We start from the raw sequence: 18212 nt of genomic DNA on the forward strand, positions 1-18212 counted from the left end.
TTATAAAGTTTTTATCCTTCCGATTTCGAGATTCGGGCAAAAATATATGCGTTTTAAGCATTTTTACTAATAATTTAAAAGCGAAAACCAAATCAAGTTCAGGCGCGACGCCTGTCCAAAGTAGATGAACCACTCTAGTAATACTGGTATTTTGTAGATGGTGTTTAAAGAAATGGGATGCGTTTCAAAATTACGTTTATAGCACTTTAGATTGCTTTAAAAAAAATTATCAAAACACAAATAATAAATTCATGCGCAATCCTCCACCTCTCGCACATTTAACAGAAGTTTATATTTATTTCAACTTGAGCAATAGTAAATATTATATGCTTAAACAACATTCCGCTGCCCGCTTTGCCAAATCAAAAAAAAAGTTATTGTGTACGATCAAGTTTAATTGAAACTGGCATTTACGATAACGATATAAGTTTCTCCATTGCGGATGTCTTCTCTACTGCTTTTCCCGTGAGCGGCAGTAGTCTAAATTGTCTCTTTCCCGGTGGACTGTACCAATCTTGTACCTCATTTGATTAGATTCATTATTATAGAGCCCCTCAAATGGAAAACCGCGCACATCTGCAAATGGAAAGCTTCATAAATTTAACGTAATCGTAAATCTCCTTGCGAAATTACTTTCAACGCCTGGCTGTTCTCATCCCAACTAATAGAATGAAACGCGTGTGTATTTTACTCCCCTCAATTGGAATGATGTTACGCGCTTTGGTTCAATTTTCATCCGAAAGTAACTTTCCTCGCAGAGGGAATTGACAAGCAGAAGCTCAATTTCAATTTGGATCGTTTTAGCGGCGAACAAGTTGTTCGTTTTTTCTGAGAAGCAGGACGAAAGAAGAAAAAAATGCGAAAAGTGAATCTCAAAGCAATTCTTTTCCAAAAGCTATCAACTATTTGACGTTTTCCAATTGCTCCTTGAAACGAGAAGAGGTTTTATGGCGCGAGCCAAAGGCTGTGTGGTAATCCATTGTGTCACCCCCCCAACCAAACCGAACGCAACGCAACGTCGACAGAGACAGAGAAGATTGAGATGATTCCGAAATCCCCCTTCGATCCATTAGCGTTCGTTCGATCGGGCGCAATACACGGGAATGTCATCATCTAATCAAAATTGAAAAGGGGATTCCCACACTGGCAGCTGGTTTTCGAACATAAGTATTTATATTTTCACAGGAGAAAGCTATCACTGCACTGTGTGAAATGGTTTCGTTTCGTTTTGGTAAATTATTGAGCACATTTACCTCGAAGCAAGACCAGTTTGATGAGAGTATTTGACACTTGTCTAATGAAAGTGTTATTAGTGAAGGTCTTCAGTAAAATTGTGAATAATAAAACGGTACTTCTTTGAATTTGTTCTTTTAAATTTTATTTTTAAGTTTCTTTCCAAAAAATATACCATGAGTACTTTCGAAACGTTGCGAGATTGTAAACAAAGAAAAAAATTCCTCTGGAGATCTCTACGAGTGTGACTCAGATTCTTTTTGAACGGGTTTCTTACTGTAGTTGGCTATGCTCAATATAGAACAGAAATAAAGGTTTCTTAAACCATGACTATCTGTATCATTTCTGGGGATTCCCTTCCATCGAGAGATTAGCACAACTCATGTCAGCACGAAATCAGCTTCACTTTGACCGTTTCTTTACTGCGACCAGTGCTAAATTAAGGAAATCAGTCAGACTTACAGCGAACCGGCGTGAGCAACAAATGCAACTCTGTCTGTGCAAAATCAAGTTCCTTCTTCTCTTGCTGAGCTGAAATCCGGACAGTGCGAATTGTTTACCATCCAAAGCAACATGAAAAGTGAATTTACTGTTTGGCTTGCACTGTTATCAATTATTAGCATTGATCCAGCACACGGTACTGGGTAAATGAAACTAAAAGTTATTTTTATTATATGTTTTGCAAATAATTTGTATCATTCTAGCCACTATGCCATATTAGCACCAAACGTCATCAACTCGGGCCACCAATATCAATTATCTGTTTCAACGTTTGATCTCAGTGACCCGCCCAAGTTGCAACTTTCAATCAAAGGTGTTTCTGATCAAGACAAACCTTTTAAAACAGAACAGCAAGTGCAATTTAAATCGAATGAAACGAGGCTACTTGAATTTAATGTAAATATTTCAAGTTCTGTAGCACTGTTATTTCTAAAAACTCTATTTTCTAGAATAGACTACGCATTTGGAATCCGGAGATTACAATTTAACGATACGCTCCCTATCCGGAACTGTTATCAATAGAACCATCGATCTTACCTACCGGAAAAGCAAAGATCTAGTGCTGATTCAAACAGATAAACCAATCTACAGACCGGGAAACATAGTAAAATTCCGTATTCTAGTTTTGGACCATCAAACAAGACCGCTGAGTAACCTACAGAATATTCGAGTTACGCTCTTCGATCCAGAACAGAATGAAATCAAAGTGTGGCGATCGGCGACCCTTCGCAAAGGAATTTTCCAATCCGAGCTGGAGATCGCCAATGAGCCGAATGTTGGAAACTGGACCCTCACAGCAGAAGTTCGCGACGAAAGCTACTCACGAGTGTTTCCAGTTGAGGAGTACACTCTACCGAATCACGAAATAAGAATCAACACTCCCAAAGTGATCACGTTCGATGATAAAACTTTTACGGTGGAAATTGATGCTTGGTACACTTTTGGAAAACCTATGAAAGGAGATCTAATCGTTAGTGTAGAAGGACTTCGAACAAGCAACGTAATTTCTAAGATCAACGGTCGCACAACTGTCAGTTTTGACGTGCCGACTGTACTCGCTCAGTCAGTTGAAAGATCTCGCAAGTTCATTCAAGTAGATGTCATCTTGAAGGAGAAACATACAAGTTTGTACTATACTTCTACACTCATTGTCAGTCACTAACCGAATTTATTTTTAGAGAGAACATTCAATGCAACCAGTACGTTTCCTATTTTTGAAACACTCTATCAAATACACATGAAAAAATCATCCAAGTATTTCATACCGGGCAAAACGTACATTTGTTGGATTTCGATCAGTAATCATCTCGGAGAGATGTTATCGTCTCATGTGGGACATCAAATGATAATAAGTGTCGACTTTAACGGACCTAACAACTTTACTGATACTGTTTTCTTGAATCCAAGTCCAGCTGATGATGAAACAAGCTTACTTATTCTTGATATTCCTTATCAAGCTACGACTGCCGAACTAACCGTTATTTACAAAGAAAGTAACCAGTTGTTCTTCCTCGAAAAGGATCCGGCAAATAGTTTACAAATGTTCCAAGTTTCCATACTTGACCGCAAGCCAGCGGTTGGCAAACCAATATCCATACAAGTCCAATCTGCATCGCCACTTGGTCCGTTAGTTTATCAAATTTCTACAATGCATAAAATCAATCAAGTAGGAAGAATCGATTCACAAGGAAACACAATGGTAACGTTCGATATTCCGGTGGAACCAGAAATGATTCCGGAACTAACCATACATGTCTACTCAATCCAAAACGGATTCCTTCTCACCGACAGTGTTTCCATGCGGTTGCATGCTCTGCCTAATACGGTAATTAAAATTACAAAATTAAATTTGCTAGTACTAAAACTATCATCACACACGGACTGAACTTTTTAGATCGAAATGACCGCAACAGAACATCAAGTAAAGCCCGGTCAAAAAGTTGAATTAACGATTCAATCAAAGCCCAACTCATTAGTTGGACTGCTAGCGATTGACAAACGAGCACTGCTGCTGAACCGAGACGGCATACTTACACCGCAACTGGTATTTGAACAGCTGAGTAATACGGACGCCGAGGAAGCCGATGATGATTCACAGGTAAGTTATAAAACTTAGAAAAGGTACAAAGCTCCTGCTAAAGTAAAAATATTGAACGCAACGCAAATATTTCTGTGAACCTGACTGAATATTATGCACCCTACTAGTTATTACAACGCTTGTTATTACAGCAATTGAGGTAATTGCTATATGAGTAATTTGAGTCATTAGCAAGTTGATATAACTAAAAGTACAGTCGTAACCAAGATGCCAAAAGTCCACCCTAACGCACATTTAATACTGTTTCACATCACAAATAGGCAAAAGAAGATGATGTTTGATAGTTTTTGCGCAGGGGCATCGTGGACGGTATTGTGAGTGATACTAGTCTAACCATCAAGAACCTGCTGGACTTTGGGATTGACCGATTGAAAGACTAGGGACAACGATACCAAAGTATATACTCCATCAGATACATTTCCAGTACCTAGGTTTCGTCCGATTTGGACTACCTAGTATGCGTGAGCAATGTCCATCTGCCAAATTCCAAGCAGTTTGGTCAGACGTTCACCCGTTGTTACGATATGTTGCGATAAAAATATGGAGAATTCGGGCGGATGAAATATGCGAGAAAGTTGTGGAAAGTAAAAATGTTTCTTCCCTTCGGCATCCCAAGCTTCCCTCAATGTGACTCAAGCAACTTGGAATACATTTGTTTAAATTTTGATTTGATACAATTTTTAATTTTATATTCACATTTTCGCGGACATCACTTACAATACTTACAATTGCAAAAATTTATAAACAGATCTTTATTTACTCATCTTATTTATGAAGAAAGAAAGAGACAGAGAGAGAGAGAGAGAGAGAGAGAGAGAGAGAGAGAGAGAGAAATCTTCTTCTCTCAGCGACCAAGTCCCAGCGTGTTTTCATTTTCTGGTCAACCATTTTGAATGCCTCCGAATGATGTCGAATACCGTTACAACAATTCATCTTGCTCAGATAGAGCATAACTACAAGCAGAGCTAGTCTTTTATTCATACACGAAACCTAGAGACTATTTGCTCCGCATGCCAGAGAGAATATTTTCAGAGCGCGGCAAAAGCCTGTTTATAAGCCTTGAACGTTGAACCAATAATCGCAAAAAAATATTTTCTTATGAACGTTTAAAAAAGATTTCTCAACAATCCAGCAAAAATATTAAAATAATTCTCCAAATATTTTTTTTCTTGAAATATTGGGAAAAATAAAAATGTTTTGAACTTCATGACAGTTCAGGTACGAAAAACGTATCAACCAAATCTGAATACTTAAAAATGCCAACTTCCTCAATCAATAGATTCTATTAAGATGCTTATAGACGAAATATTGAGCAAAATAACATACAAAAATGAAACCGAATAGCATAAAACCGATCAAAAATAACACAGGAATAATAAAAATGACACACAATTGACATACAAATACAAATGAAAATTATATATAAACGTTACAATAATGACAAAAAATAACAATAATGACAAAAAATATTATACAAAAGTGATACACAATGGTACAGAAAATAATTAAAAAATAACGTAACCATGAAACAAGAAAAACCTAAATTAAAAAATATTAGGGGAATTGTGTATAACGTGCCCCCCCTGGCCAATGTGCCCTACCTTCGTTTTTCCCTAATCAAGCGGAATTAAAATGCACAACCACCCAGAATCCATAGTATTTGATGGAACTAGCTTACTATGCAAGTATGACAGTTGTCACATGCTGTAAAAACAAAACAAAAATAAATTTGTGTTTGAACAGCTTCCGATGTAACTTTTGGCGTCTTTTATATAAGCTATTTTCTCGTCAAAATCTGTAAATAACCGGTTGTTGCGATTCGATTGCGTAAAGTGAACTTCAAAAAGACATCTCTGCCAAAAATGACGGTATGAAACGCTTGATTTGCTTTAGCATTAATATTTTTTCAAATAAGTAAAAGCAGGCCAATATGCCCCACTTGCGGTGGTGCAATTTGCCCCCCTTGCAAATGTGGCTATAAACATAGGAAACAGATCTAAGTTCAAGTCAATTGCTATTATTTAATTCCATTAGTATTGCAGAGTAACCGTGGTGGGAATAATTTATTATCAACGTCCAAATTCCAGGTAATTCAACTACGCGGTGCAAAATGCCTCAGCTGCAGTATAATGTGCCCCATGCAGAAAAGAAAAAGTGCACCACAAGGCCAAAACTAGGTTTATTTTATATAAAGATACGATATTTTGAAAACAAACAAAATAGTTTTACTTTCTACAAAATAGAATTGGTCTGTCACTGGAAGAAATACTCAAATTACCGCATTGGGCATATTACACCGCAGGTGGGGCATTTTACCCCGCGCAGACGAGAAACACAACATTTAGGTGCTTTTATTAAATAATTCCTAGCATATTTATTCCACAATACTAAATGAAATAAACAATTGCAATTGGTTGTCAGCTTAAATACCAACATATACTCGTAGTTTTCACGTTAATTTGGGGAAGCATGACAGAGATATATCCATTTATTCTTAGGGGGGCACATTATACACAATTCCCCTACATCTGCTAAATGGAAAACCACAAAAACAAAACAAAAAGCAATATAAAAATAGCCAAAACTCCGAAGGGATTTTTTACACTAAATTCCTCTGCACCGCAGTGGACTTGAAAATACATTAGGATTTGGATTTCAAGTTAAACTTGGGTTCAGACTTGTACTTGGACTTGTATTTCGACTGGAAATTGAAAAACTGCAATTTGGACCTTCTGTTGAACTCAAAATTAGATTTGAGTATGGACATCAAATCTTCTATACCTATAAAAATGGATTTCTGTCTGTCTGTCCGTATGTTCCTTATAGAATCGAAAACTACTGAACCGATCGGCGGGAAAATTTGCATGTAGGAGTTTTTGGTGCAATGGAAGGTGTTAGGATTTCTGTCACTAAGTCTTTGAAGAATCAGCCAATATTTAATGGACTGATCAAAACTGAAATTGTATATATATTTTGCTATAGTATTTAACATTATTTTATAAGTTTAGTTTTAACCTACAAATTTAGTTTCGCAATCCGGGTTACCTCTTGCAGATCGGATTCGTTTTCTTTGCACAAATGGCAATTACATAGCCTGCCTGTACATAATTTTAACTGTATTTAGTATGTAGATAGATTTAGGAATATATTTTTAATGACTTACTTGCTATTTCTGTTTTTAACTAATCGGGTTTACAAATTACTTTTAAGAGCAAATCTTCACTCACTGTCTTTTACCTGCATGAAATTTTGTGTTATTTATTTATTTTAATTAGCAACAGAGAATATTTTTAATTTAACTCACAGAACTTTCAAAGTAGATAGATAAACCACAAAGATTTAGTGATATAAACAGATATTCACTAGGAAATAAACTTTTAGTAGGGCGTTTTTCTACAGAACTTTACTTTCCACGCGCTAAACGACTTAGTTCTTCTGTTCGTTTTGTTTACTTTTTTCACTTCCGTCGGCTTTCGGCAACCACCGCTAGCGGTGTTGCAAATCAAATCGAACTGCCCGCGGGCATTACTTTGTGACAGTGACAGCGTTGCCTGCCCTGCGGTTTCTACCGCAACATGCCCCGGCCCGTGAACCTGGTCCGGTGAGTACATCCGGTCCAGCGTCACCTTCACTAATCTCTAGCACCGCAAGCTTCGCTGTCGCTCCTTTCAGCACTCCACTGTGGGTATGAACCCAGGCTTGGCGTACTCTTTCATCTCCAGCAACTATCGGCTCCCGAAAGACTTCTCGCACCCAGCATTTCTGCCCATCACCATCAACGATGTAGACTAACTCACCCGCCTTCGTGTGTTGATCTGACGTGATCCACGAGAGCACAATCGTCGAGTCCGTCCAGACGAACTGCTGCTTGATCTTTAACAAGTAATCGTCTCGTACCGTAGAAGCTATCCTGGCCCGTAGCACTGCCGACTGCGGCTCAAATCTCGCAGCTGATATCGGTTTCAGCGGAATCACCTTAACTCGTCCATTTACCAATACACACCAGCCTGTATCTCCTACCACCGCTCGATAATACTGGAGGTCTTTGACCTGGTCGATTTCGGCATTTCCGAAGTAATTCCCACGAGTTCTGATTTCTTTAGTCATCGACAGCACTTTCGTCCAACGGATCCATTTCTGGAACGATTCATCGTCGTTATCCTCGTCCAAGTCGCAGCCAGTTCTCCAAGAATCTTGAACTAGCGTGCGACGGAAAACAGCAAACGGAGACAGTAAACCTTGCGGGTCGAACATCGTCCAGACGCAGCTCAACATGATTCTTTTGGTTGGCCGTTCAACGCCTTGCAGAACCGGTTGGAACTCCTCTCGTCCAGCAGTCGAAAACATGAATATATCTTCTCCAGGCTTCCACAGGATTTCCAGAACTTGCTCGGTTTGCGTGTTCTTGTCCCTAAAGTGTACAACAGGAGTTATCTTCTGCTCGCTCATCGCTTCCAGAAGCTGCTGGGAGTTGGACACACTGTTTCTGATCCGAAAGCCTTCTCGAGAGAAAATACATTTCTCCTCGTTCGCCAACCTTATCTTACCGTCGATGGAGACCGCGCTACCGTCATAGTAGTCTACGTAGCGCTTTTTACCTTCCGTATTCGACGCTGGTGTAAACTCCTTTGTAAAGTTGGCGACCTTTCCACGCGCTTTTATCCGCCGGACCACCATCGAATAACTGTTTGGGTACCACTTTTTGTTTTCACGCCGCAGTACACCTGTCTCGAATCTGTCGCCGATCCGCGTCGTCGCCGCTTGCAGAATCTCACAAGCGCGTAGATTTTTCGCCGATGCTAATTCCGCATTGCAGAAAGTGCCGGTGTCCTCCAATAAATACCGTCGTCGCATTCGTCGCATCTCATGAAGGTCCTCGTGGATTATTGGTTCAACGGAATGAATGTTGACGAAACTCTCAGCAACCGCAGTGCAATTTTCCGGTCCGTAAATGGTCCACCCTAGCTTCGACCTCACGGCGATCGGTCGACCAGGTTCACCTACGCGGGTTTCCACTGGGGCGAACACGTGCAGGTTATCTAAGCCGATAATTATGCGAGGTTCCTCCAACGCGTAACTCATCACCGGCAAGTCCTTCAGATGCGAGTAGCGATCCGTGATCTCCTCGTACGACATGGCCTGACTCGGCAACTTCAACGTTGCCACCGAACGAGCGTTCTTCAATGTCAGCATTTCTCGGGATCCTCTGGCTGAAAGCTTGAGATCAAATTTCTTCGACCGATTCTCATGGCGATTCACGTTACCCGTCCACGTAACGACTAGAGGCTCGTTAACACCTTCCGCGTTCAACTCGTTGACGATAACCTCTTCCACAAGCGTAGTGGACGACCCTTCGTCCAGAAAGGCTAGCACGTCCATCGCATAGTTTCGAAAATAGAGTGTGACCGGTACCATACGAAAAATAACGGTTCGATTCAAACTTGCGTGGGTATGGCATTCAACGTTTAGTAATTGGACAGCTGGTTCGGCACGATGCAGCAGAGGGTGATGTTCGCCTTAACACCGAACCACGTTACAGCGAACTTTAAAGTTACAGCGACTTTTGCCGTGGTTGTTTAAACACAGCGGGCAGAGCCTATTTTGTTCCACCGTCTTCAATCGATCTGCGATACTAAGCTTTTTAAAATCATCGCAGAATCGCAACTTGTGGTCGGTCCGCTTGCAGACCTAGCATGGCTTGAGCACCTTTATTTCCGCCGGAGACTCAATTTTGCTCAAGACAGAATTGTGAACATTTACGAACTCCTTTCTGCTTGGGTTTCCTTTTCCGAAAAATGGAGCTTCACTCAAGCCGAACGCAGAAAACTCGGAAACTTCCGACACATCGGAAACGATGTTCTTCATAAAGTCCGTGAAGACCCGTAGCGGCTTTCCTATTTTTCCCCGTTTGTGTCGGACCCAGTCCAACTTGTAAGTAGCCGGAAGTTTGTCCACCAGTTCATTCACCAACATCGGATTACTGAGATGATCCGACATGCGAGCTGCCTCGAGGTGATCGCAGAGCTGTTTCACCGTTATTCCGAACTGGATGAACGTTTCAAGCCGATCAGCTCTCAGAGCTTGTGCGCCGCGGACTTTCGTCAATAGAGTCTTGAGTAGCTTTTCCGGTTTCCCGAAGAGTCGTCGAAGATCGTTGATAACGTCGGGAACAGATTCCGGAAGAACGAGACGGCTCCTTACAGCTTCCTGCGCGCTGCCCTGAAGACTATCCTGCAACCGCTTTAGATTTTCCAAGTTCGAAAATCCACACGCCTGTGTGGTGTATTCGTAGCTGCTTATAAAAATAGGCCACAACTCCGGTTCACCTTTAAACATTGGAAGGTTTTTGGAGAGGGCTTGCCGTGCAGCAATCTGTTCCTTTGACAGCTTCGGCACGACCGTGCGAACTTGCTCCGGCAAGTTTTTCTGTTGGGATCGCTGCTTATTTGTCACTTGTTGCTGCTGCTGTTTCCTTTTCTCCGATGGCTGCAGCTTCTGCATCGACGACTTTTTCCGTTTCTTGCCGGCTAGCAAGCGAGCGAGTAACTTCCTCTCTTTTCAGACAGCTGGAACTTTTCATCATCTTTTTCGTTTTCCTCTTGATCATCGCTGCTTTCTTCTTCATTTTCTTCTCGGACGTCACCGCTACTGCCTTCTTCTTCATCGTCACTTTCATTCGCTTCTTCTTCCTCTTCTTGCTGGTACGAAATATTCTCTACCACCTGCTTCAGCGAACATGCTATCTGGTTAGCCTGCTTCGCTTTGGTCGGCGAAGAATTTTTCCCGACCGTCTGCCTTTTCAACCAAAACTTAACTTTCCTATTAAAGGAAGATTCCTTTTCCTCTTCGGCATCAACTTCGACGTGTTTCTCTTCATCGGCAGCCGGCTCAGCGACGGCATCTTTTGCCTTCTGAAACTCGTCGTACATTTTCTTACGCCGTTCTTGAAAGGCGGCTTTCTCTGCCAACTCCTTTTCCAGCATCTTGCGCTCCTCCTGTAGCTGGCGCTCTTTAAGCTCACGCTCTTGCTGCAGTTGTTTCTCGCGGAATGCTTTTTCCATTTTCTGACGTTTTTCATGAAGAACTTTTTCCATCTGCAAACGTTTTTCACGCAAAACCATCTCTTCTTCGAAGGCCTTCTCCTTGGCGCGCTGTTCCATTTCCAATTTTTTCAGAGAATCTTCCAGCGTACCAACGCCCTCCGAAATGGACCCGACAGAGGATCCAGCATCGCTCTTCGCTTTCTGCCCAGTCGTCTTTTTGGCACCGTTTCTGGCAGCTTTTCTGGTCTTTGGAACCTGCAATGCATTTGTGCACGTAATGCAGTTCCAATCCTGCTCCATTACCGCCTCCGTAACGCCAGCACACGAGTAGTGGGCCCACATCTCACAATTATCGCACTGCACCATGTCGCAAATCATGTTCGGAGCATTGCACATCATGCAATCTCGATTTTCAGAATCCACCCTTTGAGGCATAAATTTCTTTGATTTTGTTAGGATTTCTGTCACTAAGTCTTTGAAGAATCAGCCAATATTTAATGGACTGATCAAAACTGAAATTGTATATATATTTTGCTATAGTATTTAACATTATTTTATAAGTTTAGTTTTAACCTACAAATTTAGTTTCGCAATCCGGGTTACCTCTTGCAGATCGGATTCGTTTTCTTTGCACAAATGGCAATTACATAGCCTGCCTGTACATAATTTTAACTGTATTTAGTATGTAGATAGATTTAGGAATATATTTTTAATGACTTACTTGCTATTTCTGTTTTTAACTAATCGGGTTTACAAATTACTTTTAAGAGCAAATCTTCACTCACTGTCTTTTACCTGCATGAAATTTTGTGTTATTTATTTATTTTAATTAGCAACAGAGAATATTTTTAATTTAACTCACAGAACTTTCAAAGTAGATAGATAAACCACAAAGATTTAGTGATATAAACAGATATTCACTAGGAAATAAACTTTTAGTAGGGCGTTTTTCTACAGAACTTTACTTTCCACGCGCTAAACGACTTAGTTCTTCTGTTCGTTTTGTTTACTTTTTTCACTTCCGTCGGCTTTCGGCAACCACCGCTAGCGGTGTTGCAAATCAAATCGAACTGCCCGCGGGCATCACTTTGTGACAGTGACAGCGTTGCCTGCCCTGCGGTTTCTACCGCAACAGAAGGTTCTTATTATGGTTAGAGATCCCTCCCCCGACTAAGAGGGGGGGCTCCCATACAAATCTAGGCCTATAAAAATGGATTTCTGCCTGTCTATCTGTCGGTATGTTCTTTATAGACCCGAAAACTACTGTACCGATCGACATGAAAATTTGCATGTGGGGATTTATGGGGGGAACTACTGAACCGACCGGCGTAAAAATTTGCATGTAAGGGTTTTTGGGGCCGGTGAAGGTTCTTATGATGGTAAGAGGCCTCTCCCTTCGCTAAGAGGAGGGGCTCCCATATAAATGAAATTCAAATTTCTACATAACTCGAGAACTAATCAGGCAAATGGAACAAAATTTGGCATATGGGTATTATCGGAGAAGAAATTTTTTTCCATGGTGCATTGAAACCCCTCACCTCTTTAAAAGGGTAATTATGATCCCTCCTTCCTTTAGGAGGGCGGGATCCCATACAAATGAAATACAAATTTTCTCATAACTCGAGAACTAGTCAATCAAATGGAACCAAATTTAGCATGTGAAAGTTTTTGGAGGCAAGAATTTTTTCTATGATGAATTAGGACCTCTCTCCATTTTAGGAGGGGGGCTCCCATACAAATGAAATACAAATTTTCTCATAACTCGAGATCTAATTAAGCAAATGGAACCAAATTTGGCATGTGAAGGTTTTTTGAGGCAAGAATTTTTTATATGATGAATTAGGACCTCTCCCCTTTTTAGGAGGGGGGTTTCCATACAAATGAAACAAAAATTTCCTCATAACTCTAGAACTAATCAAACAAATGGAACCAAATTTGGCATGTGACATGCTTTTGATGATAATTTTTTTTTCTATGGTGAATTGAGACCATTCCCCTCCTTAGGAGAGGAATTATGACCCCTCCCCCTATAAGAGGGGGGCTCCCATACAAATGAAATACAAACTTCTTCATAACAAGAAAACTAAGCAAGCAAATGAAATAAATTTGGTATGCGGGGGATTTTGCAGGCAGAATTTTTTAAAGATGGTTTGAGACCCCTCACCTCTGTGGTAGGGGAACAAGGACTCTCACACAAACAAAACGGAAATTTTTCATAAAACATAACAGACAATAACAAGAACACCTAAAACTATCTGCAACCCCCGGAGAAATCAGTTCTGTCTAGGTTTTTTTGTTTTCCTAGGTCTACTGACCTCTATTACTTTCCTTCAGTTGGGTCCGAACGAGCGATAACGTTTAAGGAGAGGATCATTCGAGGATCGAAATGGTACTTTCCACGAAAAGGTTTTCCGTGAAATGGTATTCGGCGAAATGTTATACAATAACGGCGAGTATTTAAGTACTATCCGCTTTACTTTACCTGGCGTAGTAACGGGGGGAGTGTTTTCTACTTTAGGAAAAATTTGTAATTTGCCCATGCTTTCATAGTGACATAACTGCTAATATGAATTATCTAAGGTTGAGTTCCTCAGAAACTTGCTCTTGCTAAACTCTTGGTTGTGACAGATTCTCGATTTATGTACTACACATTTTAATTTGAGGCAATACGAAGTTGGTCGGGTCAGCTAGTTACAGATAAATAAGACTTGAAATGGGACATGAAATTGCAATTAAAACAGGATTTGAATTGAATTTGAATGCAATATATGAATGAATTGAATCGAACTTGAAATTCGACTTGAAATTGGACTTCAAATTGAACTTAAAATTGGTACTAAAATTAAACATGAAATTTCCTTGAATTGAACTTAAAATTCAATTTGGGAATAGGATTATCGTACCAGTATAGTAGCGCATTTAGTAATAAAATGTCAAATTTTTGCTCAGAATACAGTAAAGTCAAAACAAAAATACATGCCTTACCAAACGATATGATGGAAATGTTTTAAATCTTTTAGAAAATGACGGTCGAATCAGTGAAAAATTTTTAATGAGAAAGATTTTTTGCTGATATCATTGGTTTGCCAGTAGTGGAGGTACGGTTCCTGCGTTGGAGGCATCGTGTACCTTTAATGGAGGTAGTTCATTAAACAGTTAATTACTGTAACCAAAATTTATACAAACTGGCTCAGGAAATCTTAGCAAATCCAGCAGAACGCTTCTACTATTTTTTGAAAAAGATTTTTTCAAAACAAAACAAAAGATGTTTATTTTAAAAGAACCATATAACCCAGGTGTACATTAAATGTATGTTAATTGGAAGCATAATTGCATTTTTGCTCATTAACCCTTTATAAGGCAGTGGCAACTATATTGCCACCAACAAAAATTTTTTATTTTGCTTCTATAATTATATTGATGTCATTATAGACGCAAAACAAATATTTTTCGTTGGTGGCAATTTTATTGCCACGGCCTTATAAAGGGTTAAGGGCATATTTTATTCAAATACTACCACTTTTGGTACTAGGTACCTCCACTAAAGGTACGCTTACCCTAAATGTTATACAGGTATATTTTTTTCGCAAAAATACTGGGCTATTAAATTAAAATCACAATACTTCCCTGGTATACCTTGAGGAATTAATTTTTTACATTGATTTTCTCATAAAATGGTGGGGCATACGCCTAGTGTGCTTCATATGACACGCACGGTTGACACACATAAATAAACAAAATATAAAAATAAGTGGCAAATGATACATAAGTTTTACTCCAAAATGAAATAAAAATAGCACAAACACTGCACAAAAATAGCCAAAGTCGTGCAACAAGTTCCAAAAACATGAAAAATTATGCGAAAAAATGCTAAAGGAATATCAAAATAGCACGAAAATAAGACAGAAATTACACAGAATTAGAGGGAAGTCCTCTATGGCCGGACTCCAGGATTTCTCAACAACAAAGATTGATAAAAATATTCGTAAAAGCTACACTATCAGAAGTTCACTTAACGCATTCTTCAAATAATGCTGCAATAGATTTAAGGTGAAATTAGTCGTCATTGGATCTGCAAATTTCAAATGCAGTTTGTTTGTTTGAAAAAAAGTTCTGTTCATTAAAATATATTCAGTGTGTTCAGATTGGCAAGCAGAATGCAGTGAATACATTTTTAAATGCAGCATCCTTGTTTTGTGTCCAAAAACTGCTTCCGAAAGTGGGATTTCCGACGAAAAGTTAATGATTGCTAGTTTCCTGTTAAGGCTACAAAGCGTTGTCGAATAGATGAATGTGTAAGATATTACCCATCATACAATTCTAAATTTTTACTTTTCAGCTCAACGACATGATCATACTGAGTGACGCACAGCGCCCCATCGGTACGTATCATTATTGAATGTTTATTATGATCTTCACTAAATTATTCAAATAATAATCTGCCTGTTTGTAATAATGTTTTTTTTCATTGATCACTAATCTAGCACTGACATCCCGATTTGGTAATTACGACATCGACGAAGAAGATAGTTATATTTCCCCGCGAAATATTTTTACTGAATCATGGATGTGGGACGACATCAAGCAAGTTGGGTAAAGTAGTGCAGATCCAATCATAATTGATGTTCTAACTTATATCAATTCCAAAAAACACAGAGCAAATGGCCAATTAACCGTGCGAGACTATGCACCGGACACACTAACCAGCTGGGAAATAACCGCATTTGCACTTCATCCCGAAAATGGTCTCGCTATTCTAGAATCACCGATTGCGCTCAAGACTTTCAAACCATTCTTCGTCATGATGAATCTTCCAAACTCGATCAAAAAGAGCGAGATCGCCGTCATCGAGGTTAGCTTGTTCAACTATCTAGAAGAAATGGTCTATGTTGGTGTGACATTGAAAAACACTCGGCAAGAGTTTGAACTTGTGGACAATCACGGTCGAAAGGATGCCAGCTATCAAGCAATCAATGTGGTTGTTCCTCCGAATTCAGCTAAAAGCACGAAGTTCTACATTAAACCCAAAAAGATGGGTAACATTCTGGTGAAAGTAATTGCTGCAGCAACTGAAGGATCCGATTCGGTTGAACGACTGCTTCGGATTACTCCGGAGAGCTTGCCATACCAGAATACAATCAAACGATTTATTCAAGTTGAAAATTCAACACAACAATTCAAGAACATAAAAATGATAATTCCACAACATTTGGATGCAGGTTCTGAGAAAATTAATTTCACCGTATACGGTAATTCGCCGAGTCTAGAAGTGAAGAATCTAGCCAATCAGATTAGTCAACCATCAGGCAATGGAGAGCAGAATATTATTCAAATGATTCCCAGTGTGGTTCTCTTGGATAATATTGCTCACACTAAGTCTTATGATGAGTCCACAAGAAAAATGGCTCAGCGCTATGTAGAAATGGGATATCAAAACCAGCTCAAGTACAAACGAAATGACGGATCATTTAGTTTGTCTGGAAATAAAGATAGTTCTGGAAATGTTTTCTTGACAGCATTGGTAGTCAAAACTCTGAAGCAAGCCTCGGGTTTCATAACAGTGGATAATAAAGTTATCGAGATGGCTTTCGACTGGCTTCAGATGCAACAAAACAGTGACGGATCTTTCAACGAGTGTCCGCAAAAGCAAAATAATGTACTGCAGCTGAATCATCGAAACATAGTAACTCTAACCGCATATGTTTTGATTGCCTTTTTGGAAAACCAGGAAGTTGCTAGGAAATACGAAACTGTAATTTCCAAAGGAGTTAATTATCTGCCAACTAACTATAACGAGTTTGACTCCATGTTCAAACTCTCTTTGGTTGCTTATGCACTAAAATTGGCAAATCACACCAGAAAGCAGGCCGCCTTTGAGGAGTTGCTGCTAATATCCAAAAATGACTACGCACAATCATTCCGCTGGTGGGAAGCAGGACCAGTCAGTATCGATACCACAGCCTATGCTTTATTAACAATGCTCGGTGTTGGTAATTTGCAAGATTTGGAACCCATTTTTAACTGGTTAGCTAGCAAACAGTACTATTATGGTGTATACGAAAATCCGCAAACAACCTTCGTTGGCCTGCAAGCTATGTCCGAGTGGGCCAAAAAAATGTCCCCTTCCCGAAACTCCTACGAGGTTACAGTAAAATATGGGCCAACACAAAAGTCCACAATTGCAATAAATCCACTAACAACACTTACACCTCAAAAGCTTATGTTACCTCACGATATTCGAACTATCGATGTGATCATTAGCGGAACTGGCATTGGGGTTTTCGAGCTCGAGTATAGCTATTTTTCCAACATCTTGAATATGCGCCCTCGGTTCGCTGTAACGGTTGAAACATTGGATGCAAGCCAGCACTACCTGGATCTAAGGGTTTGTGCCAAGTTTTTACCCAAAGAGGCATACGAAGAAACCGATCTGGTTCTTATGGAAATCATTTTTCCCAGTGGGTATATCGCTTTGGACGATTCGGTTGAAGAGTTGGAATCGTCGGAGATAGTTCGAGTACGATTCGATTAACTTTTTATACGAAATTTTGTTTATATTGAAAATTTATTTTCAGAAAGTTGCAACCAAACACGGGGATACCTCATTGTTGCTGTATTTCGATTCGCTTCCCATCCACTACCAATGTTTGAACGTGACGGGTTTCCGAGAAAAGGATGTTCTGCAGCAAGTTCCCGGATCCGTGAGGATATTTGACTTCTACGATAACTGTAAATACAGTCACCGCATCCGTTTCGCAATTGTAGCATTAAGTAACTCTTATACCATTGCAGCTCGTGTTGCCATAGCGCATTTCGATGGAAAGGAGCTAACAGTGTGCGATAGTTGTGACGATGACTGATCAACTCAAAAAACAAATATAATCAGCAAATCAACACATATTTTCGAACGATTTTTTTCCATGATATAGGATTAAAATGTATAATGTAAAATGTTTAATTATATTCTTATACAAAACTATTGCTACCTGCAGTTTTTCGTTTCACCTTAACATTGAGAATATCGCAAAATGCTTTTACAATGCATGCAATGACTCAGTGTTTTAAGAAAGTTTGCTCTTGGGTTTTTACATAATAAAAATCTCTATCTCTATCTCTATCTCTATCTCTATCTCTATCTCTATCTCTATCTCTATCTCTATCTCTATCTCTATCTCTATCTCTATCTCTATCTCTATCTCTATCTCTATCTCTATCTCTATCTCTATCTCTATCTCTATCTCTATCTCTATCTCTATCTCTATCTCTATCTCTATCTCTATCTCTATCTCTATCTCTATCTCTATCTCTATCTCTATCTCTATCTCTATCTCTATCTC

The 18212-nt window shown here is 39.5% G+C and overlaps 1 protein-coding gene across 1 annotated transcript; it reads left to right on the forward strand.

Moving 5' to 3' along the window:
* Positions 1–1806: 1806 nt before the first annotated feature.
* On the forward strand, positions 1807–17801 carry LOC128740469 (thioester-containing protein 1 allele R1-like). Its single transcript, XM_053836009.1, has 10 exons — positions 1807–1877; positions 1938–2130; positions 2189–2858; positions 2913–3559; positions 3629–3832; positions 15215–15257; positions 15360–15468; positions 15532–17392; positions 17451–17604; positions 17668–17801. Exons 1-10 carry the CDS (start codon positions 1807–1809, stop codon positions 17733–17735), a joined length of 4020 nt encoding a protein of 1339 aa, XP_053691984.1. The 3' UTR covers positions 17736–17801.
* Positions 17802–18212: the final 411 nt, after the last annotated feature.

This window comes from Sabethes cyaneus, chromosome 3, assembly GCF_943734655.1.
Source record: "Sabethes cyaneus chromosome 3, idSabCyanKW18_F2, whole genome shotgun sequence".
Lineage (NCBI taxonomy): Eukaryota > Metazoa > Arthropoda > Insecta > Diptera > Culicidae > Sabethes > Sabethes cyaneus.

What these genes read in the sequence shown, in the direction of transcription:
- LOC128740469 (XM_053836009.1), top strand. Translation starts at nt 1,807, where the DNA reads ATGAAAAGTGAATTTACTGTTTGGCTTGCACTGTTATCAATTATTAGC. An exon ending in CGAGGCTACTTGAATTTAAT is followed by an intron (nt 2,131 to 2,188) that starts GTAAATATTTCA and finishes TTTCTAGAATAG; the next exon opens with ACTACGCATTTGGAATCCGG. An exon ending in AAGCCGATGATGATTCACAG is followed by an intron (nt 3,833 to 15,214) that starts GTAAGTTATAAA and finishes TTTACTTTTCAG; the next exon opens with CTCAACGACATGATCATACT.